Source organism: Ambystoma mexicanum, chromosome 8, assembly GCF_040938575.1.
Source record: "Ambystoma mexicanum isolate Mex_15411 chromosome 8, UKY_AmexF1_1, whole genome shotgun sequence".
Taxonomy (NCBI): domain Eukaryota; kingdom Metazoa; phylum Chordata; class Amphibia; order Caudata; family Ambystomatidae; genus Ambystoma; species Ambystoma mexicanum.
In genome coordinates, this window is record NC_090929.1 from 1,393,656,957 (window position 1) to 1,393,674,151 (window position 17,195).

The following is a 17,195-nucleotide window of genomic DNA, read 5'->3' on the forward strand; positions in this document are numbered from 1 at the left end:
AACTGAGCCCTGGGAAACCAAAACATGGGGTAGTCTGCTTGCCTTAAATACTTTCCCTTTATGGGGGGACAAAACTGTATAGATCCTTAGCCTTTTTAACTAAAATATTTAATTTCATAAATTTTCCATTTGGTGGAACACTATGGGGGATTTTTGTTTAAATTCAAAATTCACAAAGGTTACTTCCCAGTGTGCACTGAAAAACAATAGCCTATAATTCAATGGATAATCTTTTTTGTCTTATTGACTCCAACTTCTTTTTGTCTAACTTTCCTCTAACACAGGCCTTTCAGTGGAGGGAGTCCAAAATCCAAAATTCCCCAAATCATTCCAATTTTTCTATCCGACTGCCCCAACACAGACCAAAGTAAGGGGGGCGGGAGGGTCTGAAGAACAAACCACTAAATCACTGTGCTTATTTTAAACCAAAACTGTTGATGAAATCATAATTGCCTTATGTATTTGTACCAATCTTGAAATCCTACTGCTAGCCTTTTAAGCCTGCAGGAAAATCTAAATTGTGCAGCAGCACATCTATAAGTGCGTTCGCTGACAAGTGCTAATTATCTCTTGAAGTGAAATTTGTAGGCAGTAAAGAATTGTGATTTGTGTTCTTTTCAACTCACTTTTGTGATTTTTTTATGTTGTGAGAAGTTTATTGTTTATTATTCTCTACTAGGGAGATAGTTGAAAGAAGAAAGAAGGCCCGGGAGGACAGGATTTTTACATGCCGTATCTGTAGGAAAGGTGTAGAAACCTTGCAGCACCTAGTCTTATTTTGTGAATCATTGATAGAAACAAGAGCCAGGTTTCAGGGAAATTTCTTTGAAGAATCAGCTACCAGACCTTTGGAAGAATGGTGGTCAATTCTAAGGTGTGGGGGGGGGTGGGCTGTCGATGACATTGGTGCTCCTGAATTTGGTGAAAGTGATTTTTGGACTTCTAGACCAAAGGGACACAAAAGACATAAAAGACAGCTTCTCACTCATTGACCGCAGTGGCTTGGCTCCTTTTGAATCTCTTAAACTTCTGAATTACAAATCTTTTTATTGCAATTGTAATTTAGAGTATTTTTTTTTCTCTCTTTTCTTTTTCTTTTTCTTTTTCAAATCTTCATTTTACCATTGATGTCACTTTAACTCCATGCGTTGTGTGTTTCATCTAAGGTTTTTGTTTTAAATCAATTGATGCTAATAAAAAAAGAAGTTTATTGTTTGTGCCACGGATAAAGTGGTGTTTCAAATTTTTGTGCACATTTCTATTACATTTCATTTAAATACAAATATATTTCCCATGCACCGGCCTGGTTCTTGGCTCATTGGTAGCTCAAGGCAGAGGATTCCAGGGGCATGATGTGTGTCTGAAGTAGGGCTGAATAAGAGAATATGTTGAACAGTTTGTTGCCTGACACCTTGAGTGGGGAGGGAAGGAATACCTTGTGTTGAGGGTGGACTCTCAATAAACTGTTACAAACCACCCAAATTCTGTTCTCATGTCATGAATACCTGCACAGCCGAGAGGAATGCAAGGGAGCCCAAAAGGGACCGTCAGCGAACCACAAATAAAGGCTGAACTTGCAGGTGCTGCCTTTTCTGCCCAAAATTGCAAGTTTGACCTTTTGTTTTCAGCCTGTGGACACAGATGTCATAACAATGGCAATTAAGCACTCTGTAAAACAGCACAATATACCAAGCTAAACTGTACCTAGGTGTTTGACTAATTGACAGCGTTAATAACCAGATGACCTGCCTCAGAAGGATTAAAGGCAGACTGAGATTGAAACCTATGTCTGTGCTCTCCTGGAGGATCGTCATTCATCACAACACTTTGAGGTATTATGTGTGTCTGCTGTGTTCCCTGTGCGTGATGAGAATCTGGGGGGGAGGCTGTTTTGTCTGTGTGCTGTCCAGTTGGTCACCTTCACTTTGCTTTACTTTTGCATTTAATGAAGTGCCATTTGGGGGGATTAACTAGGGATTCTGGAGCAATAGTTTCCCATAGGACGATATGCAGCACTGCATACATCGACTACACGACAGTGAGTGTTCTTATATAGTTCACGTCGTCCAACTGGCTTGTGTCTAGGCACTACCTAGCTGACCTGGGTGGCTCGATTTGTTTACCATAATAGTAAAGCCTTTGTTTTAAGCAGATCTTAACATTTCTGAAATCTTTTCTCACGCTTACTAATAACTAATCACAGTTAAACTTGAATCCCTACTACCACAATCATATTAGCACCCCCTTCCCACCTGCTTCTACCTTAATGAAGTCAGAAGTCTATTGATTAATTCCCTTTTCTATTCTGTACCCTCTTCCTTCCATACTATGTACAGACTAAGGTCTGGTGGCACCCTGGAGGGGTCACAATAGTCCACTTCTCAGACAAGGCTAGGCGCCTTAAGAACACTACGGCTGTGATTGCTGCAGTATAAATACTGGATAACATAACGCAATAATGTAAGCTGCTGGGGTCTATCTACCTTGTTTCCAAGTGTGCAGACTCTGTGGAAATTAGGAAGCTGGTTCCTTGGAGACAAGGTAATTTTGCCCAAAAGAACACGTGTGGACAACTGTATGAGGCGATTGGCATCCAGGCCTACTGCATCCCAGGTGCACAAGTGGAGCAGCGCCTCCTGTGTCTGTGGGTCGGCCCCCCCTTGACTCTAGTACTCATGGACTTTTCCCAAATATTCTCTTAGGTAACAAAAGGGTAAGCAGTTTGGTTCCAGATATTGCGATTAAATCTTGGAATTAAAACAAGGCAGCCTCAGAGCAAATTGCTTGAAGATCTGAGGAGCGTTCAGTCTATGCCCACTGTAAGAAAGAACCACGCCAGGGCCTTTCCATCTTCTCATTTCAAAGGGGCCTCAGGGGGACCCACAGCAACAACCCCAATGTTGCCAGTCAGCAGTCTTATAACAGTGCAATATATATTCCTTTCTATATTACTTTCGTTCTGGCGCTTTAAATGTGCGCTTCGCGGCGCTCGCCTTACAAGCTGCATTTGCTGGGGCCCTCCCAGCCGTCACTTCCTTTGGGGAATACAGAAGTGTTATCACCTTAGCCTTTTGACACTGGTTCCTCCACATCAGCCACTTGCTGACAAAGAAGGATCTATAGCTTTTCATTGGATATTTAGGTTTCAGGCTCAGCTCTCTGCCGTCTGTGTCTCCATGTATGAACCCCACGGGTGCCTCCGACTTTTTTTCAGTTCTAAGCAAGAAGGGCCCCCAACCATCATGTTGAAATGGGCCCCCGAAAATCTTCAGGTGGGCCTGACTGTCAGAGAAGAGGACAGGCATATCACTCTCAGAGCAAGGCTGAGGAGCTTCTAGAGGACAGCCTGCCCCAATCAATCTTTCACCTCCGTCTGGCTGCAGGGCTTTAGGGGCAAGGTGTCTGCGAGAGGTTTTCAGGAACCTCTTCGGAGGAGCGAGTGTCATCGCTGTCATACTTTCCGAGAACTCGCGCGTGTGTCTCTTCGCAGCAGCTGCGGCAGCGCAGCACTCGGCCCTTCTGGGCGCATCTGACACCTTCTCCCAGGGAACGGATCTTTTCGCAAAACGTAAGAAATCTATCAAAGGCGGGAAACGTTTTCCGAAATCAGAGCTTCAGGGTCGGACAATTCAAGCGTGGGTCTTCCTTGATGGCGTTTCAGGGCGCGTGGTGGCTGAGGTGGAGCCACGCGGGGGCCTTGCGCACAGCAAAGCCACGTGACGGTGTTATAATATACACTTTATTACAGGCGGCCCTGTCTGACGTCTTCATACAGGTCCACATTCTACAGACTACAGACTGAGCCGGCCCCATGGCATCCAAGGCCTCCGGTACATATTGCCTCACAGACCTGACCCAGAAGCATCAAAAGGCCTCCTCCATACAACTGCCGAACAACATAACATAGCCTGGCAGACTGGGTCATTATAACGGCATAATGCCCCCCCTCCAGGTTATAGCTCAAAGCCATGCGAGGACCATAATGTGACAAATGGGCACTACCGCAAGTAACGGCGCCTCCCAAGCTCTACAAGGCTGGTAACACATTGTGCTCATACAAATACATGCTGTGTATTTGTGCCGGTGAAGCTAAGCTTTTTTTAATAATAGCTAAAGTTAAGAAATGTGTAAATTAAATCTGTGTTTTTAATAAAAATGTAAATATCCAGGCTGTCTTTATAGGGGACGCATTATGATTGTGAAGTTGACGGAACTGGATCACTTTTAGCCGTTGCTGGCACTGGGTGCGATGTGAACGTGTCTCCGGAAGATAGCCCAGGGGCAACGTGCTCGCCTTGGAAGCAAGATGACACGGAACACCACGGGTTCGATCCCCGGGTCGCGAAACCTGCGGGTGTTAAGCGCATTATAAATAACCTATCATATCATATCATAACGTGCATCCATTACAAAAGTGAGCGCATTGTTAAACGTGGGTGTGCTAAATGTGTGCGGAGTGTCTTGCGGAAAGAAACATGGCTGGCAAATGGTATTGCGGTTTCTTGCATGCAGAGAAACACGTCGCTTCTCTCGATGCAGTCGATATCAATAATTATTGAAGGCATCCAAGCTTTCACTGCGGATTTGGATTTACCTAATGCTTGATTCAAAATGTAGGGGGCGTGGCTTGGGTGACGCAATACAGGATGGGGAGCGGGCTGGAGTCGGTGGTGGGCGGCTGCATTTAGCAGCACACACAAAACAAGATAAAGAAATACTGTAGGGCAAAATACATATAACTGTTAATAACTGCATTCCAAGAACAGGTCAAAACTGACTTCCGGGTGCTAATATGAGGATTACTATATGTTTCTGCTTCTCTTCAATAAATCTCCCTCTCCTTTTTCTTTCAGCATATAACACATATTCCCGTATTAACCGCACCCCCCCCCCCAATGCCATTGCTTTTCCTCTATGTTTATTATGGAAATAATAAAAAAAAAAAAACACTGTCATTACAGAATTAGCAAGGTGTGTGGGGGGATGAGCCGTGCTGGAGCAGCGCTCATGCAGCAGAGATGGTGATATATTCCGAGCTCAGATCGCTGCATTGTTATTTCTAAACCCCAACCCACCACCCCAGATCAAGCTGGCCCACCGAGGAAGCTAAAGCTTATTGTGTACTTAGAATGTGAGGTTTTTATTTCCAGAATAAACGATGAGGGATATCACTCGCACTGGTTCCCAAATACGGGAACACGTGGTATACGTTCAGAGACAAACACAAGGGGGCGTCGGGGGAAGAGAGGCAGCAACATGGCAGGGGTCGAGGCAAAGCATCGAGCCTGCATTACTTTGCTCGACTCTACGGTGAGGACCTTGACGACAGGAGATGGCGGGGTTCCTTTAAAATGCCCTCTCTACATTTTGAGGCCAGTTATGCCTCCGGGAATTCGGGAAACGATAACTTCTTATTAGCGGCCAGAGATTACCAGGTTCGCACGCTGTAAATAACAGTTCTTACTATAATCCAGTGTAACCTTACTTGACACATGACCTCGGAAGACCGAGTGTCGTGACCCGGACTCGCACCGTCGCCTTGTGCAGCGTTCAAAGGCCTGAGGAATATGCGCTCATTTCAGTGAGATACGGGACCCGCCGTCGGAAACAGGTGCCTATTTTTAAACGCGAAGTAGTAGATATTCGCGAACTCTTTCCCTCGCCGCATTAAAGGGTAATTGCGTCGTGTCTGCTGCTGGCTATCTGTGTCGTTACCCTTTTCAATAATATGCTCTTCTTTCAGTCTTTTTTCCTTAAATGTCGACATCTTCTTGTAACCCGTAATGTGTAGGCACTGATCCGCGCTCGGTAAAAGTGTTTTGTGAGATGAACACGTTGCTTTGGATCGCTTCGTTCTCAGCGCTGAGGGCGCGGCAGGAAGAGGGAATTAGATCCACACTTTAACATGTCATTTTGAGATGAAGGGTGGTATAACTGCAGTGGAAATTGCAGCAGGCATGAAAAGTACACGTCCCCCTTTATACGCAAATTCGGCAGCAATAATAATCGTGTTTACAATAGTAGGGCTAATTATGAAAACAAGCACATTTCAATGGGAAATTCCCATTGAAAAACGATTTGAAAATCAGGACTGTTTGTAGGCTGGAATAAGGTAACGCAAAACTAATACAAGTAATACCAAAAAGAACAATTTTTAAAGTATGCCAAGTGTGTCTGTCATTCATTTTAAGTGCGTTCTTTCTCGCGCATTTTAGAGTAGCTATTTATGAGTGACAAACGCACATTTGAAAATATACCATACACATACCCCCCCCCCCCCCCCCACACTAACATATACACACACGCGCGCGCGTAGTATCGGAGCGGTGTGACACTTGCACACATATATTTACTTTTCAATTACGGGATCCATTTTGCCGCGCCTGCTAATATGCACACAGCAGAAGTAAAGCGCACTTCTCTTGCTTGTGTCACAAACTCTTGAATCCATGAGCAGAAATGCCACGTTAATGTTCGCAATGTTACTGCGCTCGGGAAAGCGCTCGCGGATTAGAGAACATACCAGGGAGTTGGAACAATGGTTGCGCTACTAATGCGTCGTGCAGGCGTGTTGGGGATTTCCACTGCAGTCACAGCAAAGCTGCGCTGCAGACTTTGGCAGTACAACACTTTGCCTTGCCCCCCCCCCGCCCCCCCTTCAGTTGCGTACTCGATTTTTGTACTTAAACTCGGAATGTCGGGTACGTGTGTAATATTATGGTGTTTTGTGCAAGTTCCAGGTGCACCTCCCGGCTGCAATGGGTCTATGACTGTCAGGTTTTAGTCGCCGTGGAGACGGTGGGTTGTTTTTGAGATGCAGGAACTTGCCTGGGAGTTGTGCAAGCTTTAACACGGAGCCCTCTCTTATCTGCTGTGGGGACAATCCTACGTGCGTTTGATTTGCAAACACCGACTGCGGCGTAGTGTGGGGCGTCTCCCGTGTGATTTTGAGGGGAGACAGTGACACTGCAGCCTCTCTTACTGGCCATTTCGTGGGGGTGCAGCCAGTTATGACTTGTTTGCCCGTGTGTAGCTCGTGTATCTGTTTGATGTGCAGACGCTGGCAAGAGAAACGTATGACGTACTCTCGTGGATTGTGAGCTATGTATTTCTGATGCGCAGATAGCGGGCTCTCTCAGTGGTGAATTTGAGGAGGAGCAGCAGCTTCGCGTATTTTGTGGTGGAGCAGGCAGTAAAATGGCGTCGCAACTTGTTTGTTCGTTTCTGGGACACAGCAGCCTTCTTGTGTGTTATTTGTAACAGTTTAGACATAGGCACGGAGGGCTCTCTTGTTTATTATTTTGTGGCAGCTCGCACAGTGAGTGACATGACAGATTCCACTGTTTGTAATTCTGTGGAATTGAGAAAGTGGCATACATTGAAGACCCTCTCGTTTGTTGTTTTCTGGAGGTGTGGTGACATGACGGTCTCCCTCATTACCTATTTGGTGGCACTGTCCACATTAACATGACAGACGGTTGTTTGTTGTTCTGTGGAAGAGTGGACACTGGCTTGGAGGCCTCTCTCGCTGCTGTTTGTAGATGGGCACAGTGACATGGCACACTCTCTCATGTGTTTTCTGTGGAGGTACAGATAGCGACGAGGCAGATGTTTGTTACATGCGCATGGAGGCCTCCTGTGTTATTTTCTAGTTTGTTAGTTTGGCAGGAGCACTTAGCGACATGGTGGCTCTTGTGTTTGTTAGTTTGTGGAGATGCAGAGAGTGGCTTTGGGGCGTCTTTTTTGAAGAAGGTGACATGGCACCTCTCCTTATGTTTTGGTGGACTGGACAGTGACAAGCAGACTCCCTGCTTTGTGGGATAGTAGTAGGACTATGGTGGCCTCTCGTGTTTATTGGTTTGTGTCCGTGAAGGCAGTGGCACTGGGGCCTCTCTCGCGTGCCATAGGTAACATGGCGCTGTTTTTGTTATTTTGTGGGGGTGCTGATGACATTGGATGGCACACTAGCCTGTCTTATTTGTTGCATTATTCTGTGGAGGTGTGTTCGTTTGTGGGATATTAGAGGTAACCTGGGGCCCCTCGTGTTGGTTAGTTTGTGGAGGTGCAGATAATGACATTGGGGCCTATCCCGTTTGTCATAGGTGACATGGTGCCTTTCTTGTGTCTTTGTGGTGGTATTGATGACATTGGACGGCACACTAGCCTGTCTTATTTGTTGCAGTTTCCGTGGAGGTGTGTTAGTTTGTCGGATACTAGATGTGACATGGTTTTTTGTTCGTTTGTGGAGGTGCAGACAGGGACATTGAGGCCTCTCCCGTTTGTCACAGGTAGCATGGCGTCGTTCTTGTTGTTTTGTGGTGGTGCTGGTGACAGTGGCTAGCAAACCAGACAGTCTTATTTGTTGCAGGTTCTGCGGAGGTGTGTTAGTTTGTGCGGGGGCATGCGGTGACATGGTGGGCACTCGTGTGTGCGGGCTTGTAGAGGCGCAGTGGCGCGGGGCTCTCTGCTGTTTGTTGTGCTTGGAGAGTTCACCCGCACTCCCCACGCATGGCTTCCCTTCCCAGCCCCCCCCCCCCCCCTCTTGCCCGGGACGGCACCTCTGCCCCCTCCTTTGTATATGACAGCACGGGCTGTTGCCGAAACAACAGGATGCCCACATGTCCCGTCTAATTCCAGGCAGGTAATTACTAGAAACACACAAACAGTTGCCTTTATTATAGAACTCACGGGTAGGAAGGGCCGTCAATGCCAAATTAAGACATATTTTGAAAATGTTAACGTGTCGTACAAGAGTCAGATGCGGGTGTGGGAGGGGGCTGGGCTACCATTTAACCCTTGCAACTAGTGCACCGAGCACCGACCCAAACCGGACTCTCTGGCGCGCTTGTAAATTGGGGTCTGAGTCGATATGCTATATTCATGCAAAAAGGCGAGTATTTAAAACGTTTAGCATAACTTCACGCGAAGCGCGCTCTTGCTACGGATAGATAAATACATCTTTTGGGAGGAATTGTTGACGCAGAATTTGCACCCCTGTTTTGCAGGGTCAGCCTGCGCACCTGAGTCACTGTGCCTCGCCTCACGCTTATTTTTATTGGTATTTCCTATGACGTCATGCTTGAGTGGGAGATATTTACGTAACATGACGCCTGCAAATACGCGACGCGAAACAAATGATAAAAGACAGCCACAGAGCTCCGGGGAGTTGCGAAAACCCTGTGAAACCGGCCCTACTGTGACAAGACCACACAGACCAAGAAGAATACGAACCCACGACTACAACCCGAGACAATGGACAAGCCAAGAAGATGGAGTAATGAGGCCCACGCCTCGGAATTACAAAAATCACAGCTGATGGATACAAATGTATCAGCAAGAAGAAGGAGCTCGGGTCTGGGGAGTCATTCAGTGCAAATGCGTTGCTCTTGATTTCAAACTTTACTGCAAAGCAACCTCCTCACCGCCCACGCACCCCCGCCCCCCACCTTAATTCACACAGCTCCACCCTGGTGTTACCTGGCTGCATGAATTCAGTGAACTCTCAGTACATTATTCGTTCTTTCGATTGTTAGAATTTGTTTTTAATTGTTCTTACCAATAAAAAGTGCACAGGCATAACCCTCGCTGTGTAGGTTTCTGAAAAACCAGATTCATTTTTATTATAAAATAATATAAATGTACATTTTTTTCTAATATAGAAAAGTCAAACATATATTTACCAAAAGTTTACAGTTGCAAAGAGTCCCTTCCCTAAAAAAAGAAAGGAACCGAAAGTCAAGACTGGGTCACGCATTTGTTTTGCTGCGCACAGCCAATCAGGACGGTAGATGCATGCATTGCGGCTGCGTCCTGTGACTTCAGGACATGGAACCTCCTGGAATGTTTACTGTTTACAGACTCACTCGGGTAATATCCAGAAATATAAGCCTCAGCTCCTCTACACACCAGTCACTCAGCAACAGTGGACCTTCTGGGAGGGATTTGGAAAAATGGAAATTCAAATATGAGTCTGTTAGACACTACATCTTTAGGGCAGGGAAGAAGGCAGTCCACCCAGTGTCTGGGGCTCGGATACCGGCTCCATGAGCAGGTGGTGTGTGAGGGCGACCCCTGACCGCGCGAGCCCCGGAAATCCGACAATTGCAGGCACCAAAATATGTAAAAGAGCGTTGCGATCCCCCGTTGCTGCACACGATTCTGTGCAACGGACAGCCTTGCACATGACGCTGCACCCACCCCAGAGCCCTGTGCAAGATCTGAGCCCCTCTGGTATACCCCCGCAGTGTGTACAGTGGTACATTCTGGGTGTCTACACTGGACCTTCACACGCCTGATGAGTGCATCCGATTCACCATGCCCCTGACACTTCCCTGCACATGCTCTAAAGCAGTGGCCTGCGGCATGAGGCTCTGCGGGTGTCACGGACTACGACTCCCAGGATCCCTTGCAATTGGCTGGGTCTGACGTGGGTTGTCGTCCGAAACATCGGGTGATTCTAAGGTTGTGGACCCCTGACACACATGGTATATGTAGATACTTCTAGGCATAGAAGTGGCAGAACATTGCATAAACATCTTCAGACAAATCTCCAGCAGCTTGTGATGGCAGACAGATCTGATAGCTGGAAATATCCCCAGACGCCCATATACAGAGCTGATATGTGCAGGCAGCTGAAGACACGCACCACGAGGCCGATGGCTGAGGACACGGCTGATACCTGCAGGTAGTTTTAGACATAAAGATGGCATGGCTGTAGACACATCAGACATTCCCAGACACCTATGTTGCGGCCCATCGTTGAAGATACGGCTGTTATCTGTGGGTACTTCTGGATAGCTATGGCCTGCCAGGCGCACGCATGACAGAAGTCACGTGGTATCTGTGGTTCCAGAAGGAGCGAACATCTGCACACTGTGTAGACAGGCATGGTGAGCGCATGTTCCATAAGCAGCTGATATTTTAGTCTCAGGCAGCAGTCAGGGTGCACAAGAGTAGAGACGCCTCTGGTATCTTTCGGTAGCTGGGCGTTCCGCTGATATCCGCGCACAGTTCTGTACACCCTTGGTGATTCGCACGGTCGCAGCTAGTTGTGGTATATTTACAGGGTTACGAGCGTTGATAGGTACAACTGGCAGGCGGAGATTGTGGTAACCACGCAACCTTCTGCGTGTATCTTTTCATCGTCAGCTCACTGTACTGCCTCTGCTGAGAAGTGACAACTGCAGCCCCTTGTCACCAGCGGTCAGGTCCAAGCCGCTGCTTCACACCGAACAGATCTGTTCATGACTCCGTACCTGTGCGTAACGATGGCATTTTTGGCTGCCATTTTACAGCCAGTATTGTCTCACCCGCCGGTCTGTCCCCCCTACCCCTCCCCGTCAGTGGGGTGCCCCGGAGAGAGAGAGCTGCGCGGGCCAGCTGGGCATACAGTACATGTAGGGGTAGTACTGGCAGGCCTGGTACACGGAGAGCCCGGGGACCTCCTCCGGGCCGTACTGTCGCTGGTCGTCCCGCACCAGCACTCGGATGGCCACTCTCTTGGCAGCGCCCGGGGCGGCCAGCTGCGCCGCCCGCTGCTTGCGCTTGGTCTTGTAGCGCCGGTTCTGGAACCAGATCTTGACCTGCGTCTCAGTGAGCTTTAGGCTTGCGGCCAGCTCGGCCCTCTCGGGACCGGACAGGTACCTCTGCAGGCTGAACCTGCGCTCCAGCTCGTAGACCTGGGCGTGAGAGAAGGCCGCCCTGGAGCGCTTCTTTCCCGGCCGGTGGGGCTCGGCGGGGCCGTCCTCGTCCTGGCCCTTGCCGGTGTCCGGGCAGCATCCTGGGGAGGGAACAGAGACAAGAAGTATGTTATGAAGGGAAGAGCCGGCAACGAGCATACAGAAAACACTGTCAAAATAGACGCTCTCGCCCTCTGCGTATGGACCTCCCACCCAGTCGCTTCGCCTACATCTCAAGGCTCTTTTTAACGTTGTAGCTGCTCTTCGGTGTGTGGTGCTGCCTCGCCATGCTGTGTATTTGTGTATCTGCATAACTGACGCTAACCTCACTTTGTATGACACTAGTGCAGTCCGCTAATTCGCCTTTATTCCACCCACTTTGCTATTTAATTTGAGTGTTGCTTACATGGCGTGACTGCTGCTTTGCGCGTTCAGTGTAACCTAGTTTAACAATACGTTTTAGGACTGTCAACTCCTAGGCACTGATTCTAATTTCAGCAGGTATTGTGATGTGGTGTGTGTGTGTGCCTTTGTATTTAGTGGAGGTAACAGCCCTATAGATAACGGGTGTTGCGCCCACTTTTGCTCCTTAAAAATTGGCAAATACTCGCCAAAAATAAAAATAGAGACTAAAAATACTCCCAACAAACAAACAGGAAAAAGACATCAGAGCGGGCCCCCTCCTTTCATCCTCACAGCTGCCTGGATATGTTTGGATCAGTAGTGCACATGCTATCACATGCTGCCACAGGAATAAACTACTATTGTAACTGCCTGATTGAAAGAATGTATCTTTGAATTTGCATGAATGACTAGGTGCAAAGAAATAAATAATGCAAAAACATTACAGTTAAAACATTCTTACTCGCTTATAGAATACTCTCATTGAGAATTAGACTTACATTTTGACTCCCTAAAATTTATTTTACTCCAAACTTTAAAAGATAGAGAGCAAAATATTCCCACTTCCAAATCTTCTCTGGAGCACTGGGAGGAATGCATGGCGTTTACATCATGAATATGCAAAAGAGCACCTGCTGGTAATCGATTGGTTGAAAATCTGCCCCCTGTATCCAGCAATGGGGCGGGGAGGGTATGGGAGTAATTGTACTCTATAAATGTACACGACGCCTTAACATTACTCCCGTGTTTCAGCGATATTTGCACACATCTAACAGACTATAAGGGCATACTTCACAAGCGCGTTTTTATAATGGCAACAACGCTCTGAACTAGGCCCTTAATGTGTGAGTATGGAACCGGAAGTATTAAATTATAGAACGGAAACAAGTATGATGCTGTGCCTTGGAAAACAGGGATGCAAAATATATGGAGCTGTGGACAAACATTATAGGGCTGTGAAATATAAGGGGTGATGCCCCCAACGGCCGTGCATAATGGCGCTGCAAAATACATAGCGCTATGTAACCTAGGCCTGTTTAGGTTGGCAAATAAATGGGGCGTGCATGATATAGTTGTGAATTATTTGGGACTATGCCAACTAGGAGCGCAACAAAACCTACATTTTGGGAGGTTGGGGGGGGGGACGAGCCCTTACAATGATGGGAGAGCCGCTGACTTCAGCAATGGTGGGGGAGGGCCAAACCTTTTCATTGTGGGCATCTAACTTCTTTAAGCATTCTAATGAGTCTTTTCTAGTGCAACTTCTATGTTACAAGCAGGTAACCCCCGCCCCCCTTTAAGTCTGAAAGCACCCACTTAAGGACTGCTGTGAGAATGAGGGGTCTCCTCTTCCCTCTCTACCCTGCCAATCCCTCTCCTGACACCCGTACTGGGCACCCCTGCTATGAACCCTACACCGCCATAATAGAGCTGGAAAACACAGAGGTTGTAGCAAAGCTCTCAGAGATCCGAGCCGCGGCCACGTGCAGTTTTAGGACCCCGAGCTCACACTCTTCTCGGGATTAATCTGGGCCGCAGTTTGTCTGGGAATTATCGGAAATTATACCCGTGCCGCCTCCTTACCACCGCGAGTCACATGCGCAGACACTCCCACTACCACCCTCGCGTTTTACCTCTCTTCCATCACCGCACACTCCCAGGGACAAGTAACTCGTGCAGCTGAATCCCAAAAAGTGTAACCCATTGGACCAAAATACACGAATCGGCCCTCAGAATTCCCCGCCATCTTTAATGGATGTTCAATGAAGTGGCTGAATGTTGGCTGCCATTTAATAATACGGTTGAACGTACTCCTTATAATGACTTAATTAAAATGACACATCTTGCTTAAATCTGAAATAAGGTCGGTGATAAAATAGCGCACGGGCGATGTTTTTATCAGGCGGGTTTTGCACCTGTGAAAAGGCAGGACAAGATTCCCCTTCTCTCAGATGGCTTTAAATCCGAGTACTTGTTATTTCAATAAATATGTATGCAGTCTTCATGGAAATAATAATAGGACTGGCTTCAAAGGGGTCTCCGCCGAGTTTGCGAGTTCCCGGACTGGGAAGACGACGTCAATTGGAGACCGGCATTCGGCACGTTTTATTATATATATGAGGAAATGAGTAAATGGACCGGGTGCCGCGCTTACTTCCACTTATGGGAAACCAATCGTGGAAACCCCTTTGGGCACTCATTATTATTTTTTATTTTGAATCGCATACTGGTAAACGGAATTTGAAATCAAAAATACAAGAAAAGCATCCAACTGCATTTCTGCCCCCTCCTTTACATTAATCACATCGTGTAAAGCACGAACCGGTACATTTGAATGTGAAGCGAATGTGTACGTATGCGGTTTATAACGCGCTATCCTAGCTAGGCAGCAAAAGAGCTCTGTGTAGGCATAACACATTAAATGCAACAATAACACACCTTCCCATAGAAAGACTGTAAACGAAGTTTGTGTTCTTTGCCGGATGCCTCTTTACTTTCTAGTCACTTTTTCTCTGAAACATATTATGAGGGCTATACAATCACTGTAAACGTCCATTAAATCATAATGCAATTTAAAGCACCCCCTTTTTTTTTTAGAATAACACATATTAATTACATCGTTCCTCGATAAAGTTTTTTTTTTAAAAACAGGGCCCGATTCATGGAATTTTTTGCACGGTTCTATCCTGATTCATGGAACCGTGCAAAGTGTATTTTTGCAGTGCAAAGTCTGCAAAGTAATTTTGTACTGCAAAAAATACATTTTGCACGGTTCGATGAATCGGGGTTTGTGTCGGTAGTGCAAAGACACTTTTCAGCAGTGCTAAGTCACTTTGAACCGTGCAAAGAATTCCACGATTCGGGCCCATAGTATCATATATATATATATATATATATATATATATATATATATATATATGTATATATATATAAATTTAAGCCACCTCACTGCCTTCAGGTCGAAATGTCTGATCATAAATCATTTACTCGCATTACAAACCCTCCCCGTAACACACACTGGCTCGTGTACATGCGGGTGACTGTGAAGGGGCTTGGCGTGCCGCCCCAGCACCCCAATCAGGTCGGATAAACCACCCAGTCGCAGATGATGTCTTCTGACACCAGGGTGCTGTGCTGCACTGCACCGCACGCATTTAGCTGTACCATAGAATAGGCATTGCCGTGAAATCACTCACTGGTTCTCTTTGGTGCGGAATGCACGCTCGTGTGAGATGTGTGATGCTGTGCAGTACGCATATCGGGTCTTAGAGCGTGAGTGTGGTGGGTAGTGGGGCTTGGCGCCTCTAGTGTTAAACTCCCAGTTTCTTGCCACCGAGTTAAACTACTTCAGAGTAGCAAGTGTCGTTCGGACAGCCGAGATTCCCAGCCACACGTGTGTACATGTTTTTGATAGCGAGACATGACATTTTGATCAGGCCTTCAGAGTATCAGACTATCGCGGGGGTCCCAGTGTCGCTATACAAGGGCGTCTTAAAATAGTGAGTTCACTTTGGAATGCGGTATCGTAGCTGTCAGGGTTAGAAAGGGACATTTAATGGGGACGACGCATACATACCCCGGAAAGAAAAGCCGGCATTGGTGGCTACTGTGACTCTCACTCAACGCAACTACTCACGAAGGTACCATTGGGCGAGTATGACTGGCGCCCCTTAAGCACCCTGTCTTGAATGCACACATGAAGTGCAAACAGTGAGCCCACGCTCATCTCTCCATAAACTCAGGGCGCATGTCCTGTATGACACGAATGACGGTTCTCGGGGACCCGACTCAACATGGCCCATCTGAGACTGTCTACTTCCCACACACGCTCACGCGCACGAATGCATCGATAAGGCGATTGTATAACCGAATTATTGAAATATTTACACCGCACAATGCCCCCTGCACACCTCGCTACGCCCTTGATCAACTTCACGGCGCTCGAATAGTGTGATTAGCTTGGGCCAGTAACCTTATAACACGACGTGAAATAACGATGCGGTGCGGGGTGGGGGGCTGCTGATCCAAACACATCCAACCCTCGCTGAAAAAACAAACAATGCCAAACCCAGATGTTTTAACCTGGACAGAGCTTGCATTTAAACATCTGCACCTTTACGTCGATGCTACACCCACCCACACCCCCGCCCACTTCGTACATTTATTGAACGTGTAATCAATGATGCTGAGGCCACATGGACCGGCTCAAGAAATTGATCAATAATGTAATCGTCAGGGAGATTCGTACGCATTTGGAAACAATAACAACACAGCACATGCGGGTCTAGTAGCCACATTACCCCCACCCTCGTGCACATGTCCCTGACGACGTTAATTGACACTGATTGCACTCAGGTGGGCACGCGCACATGTACAGACACCTCCGATGCACACTCGCCGCGCGCGGCTTACCTGTGCCCGCCGGCTCGCCCTCGGCGAGGTCCCACGGGTGCTCCTCCACCCCAGACTCCGAGCTCGGCTTCCCCCACCGCACCGGGCTCTCGGGGGGCAGCAGCCAGTTCCGCTGCCCTCTCGCCTCCGGCCTTCTCTCAGAGGGAGCCTGGGGTTCCTCGCTGGCCCTCTTGGGGAGACCTCTAAACACGTCTTCTCTCTCCTCACCAGCCAGCACCCCTCCGCCGTCTTGGGGGTCCCCGCCCCCCCCTTTGGCGGTGCTCTCTTCCGACAGAGGCCGGACCCTGGCGGAGCCCCTGCTTAGAATGTCCTGGATGCGGAAAGAGGTGATGCAGGCGGATCTGTGGGACATTTTACCGCATCCCTTCTTATATCTCCGCCAGTGTAACTCCGATTCCGAGCGAGCACCGAATCTCCGTCCCTCAACACAGCCGCCCACTCCAGGACGAGTGCGAGGTGCGGGCCAGACAGTCACTCTCGTGGTATGCGATGTGAAGTCATCTGTGCAGGGGGCGGGAGGAGGGGAGTGGACGGCAGAGGTGATTCACCGCAGGGCCCAGCCCAGGGGAAGAGCCAGGACCCCCCACCCTCCCCTCCAGGTACAGCCCGGGAAGACCAGGCACCCTGGCCTATGTGTGGCTGAGCCCCTCATGGTCACTACCTGATGCTTCCCCTTCAGACGGCCCAGGGTCGGCGGGGTGA

The 17,195-nt window shown here is 47.9% G+C and overlaps 1 protein-coding gene across 1 annotated transcript; it reads right to left on the reverse strand.

Moving 5' to 3' along the window:
* Window positions 1-9,588: 9,588 nt before the first annotated feature.
* On the reverse strand, window positions 9,589-16,926 carry LOC138473787 (homeobox protein zampogna-like). Its single transcript, XM_069612208.1, has 2 exons — window positions 16,494-16,926; window positions 9,589-11,779 (listed from the first exon to the last, which is right to left on the reverse strand). Exons 1-2 carry the CDS (start codon window positions 16,843-16,845, stop codon window positions 11,340-11,342), a joined length of 792 nt encoding a protein of 263 aa, XP_069468309.1. The 5' UTR covers window positions 16,846-16,926; the 3' UTR covers window positions 9,589-11,339.
* Window positions 16,927-17,195: the final 269 nt, after the last annotated feature.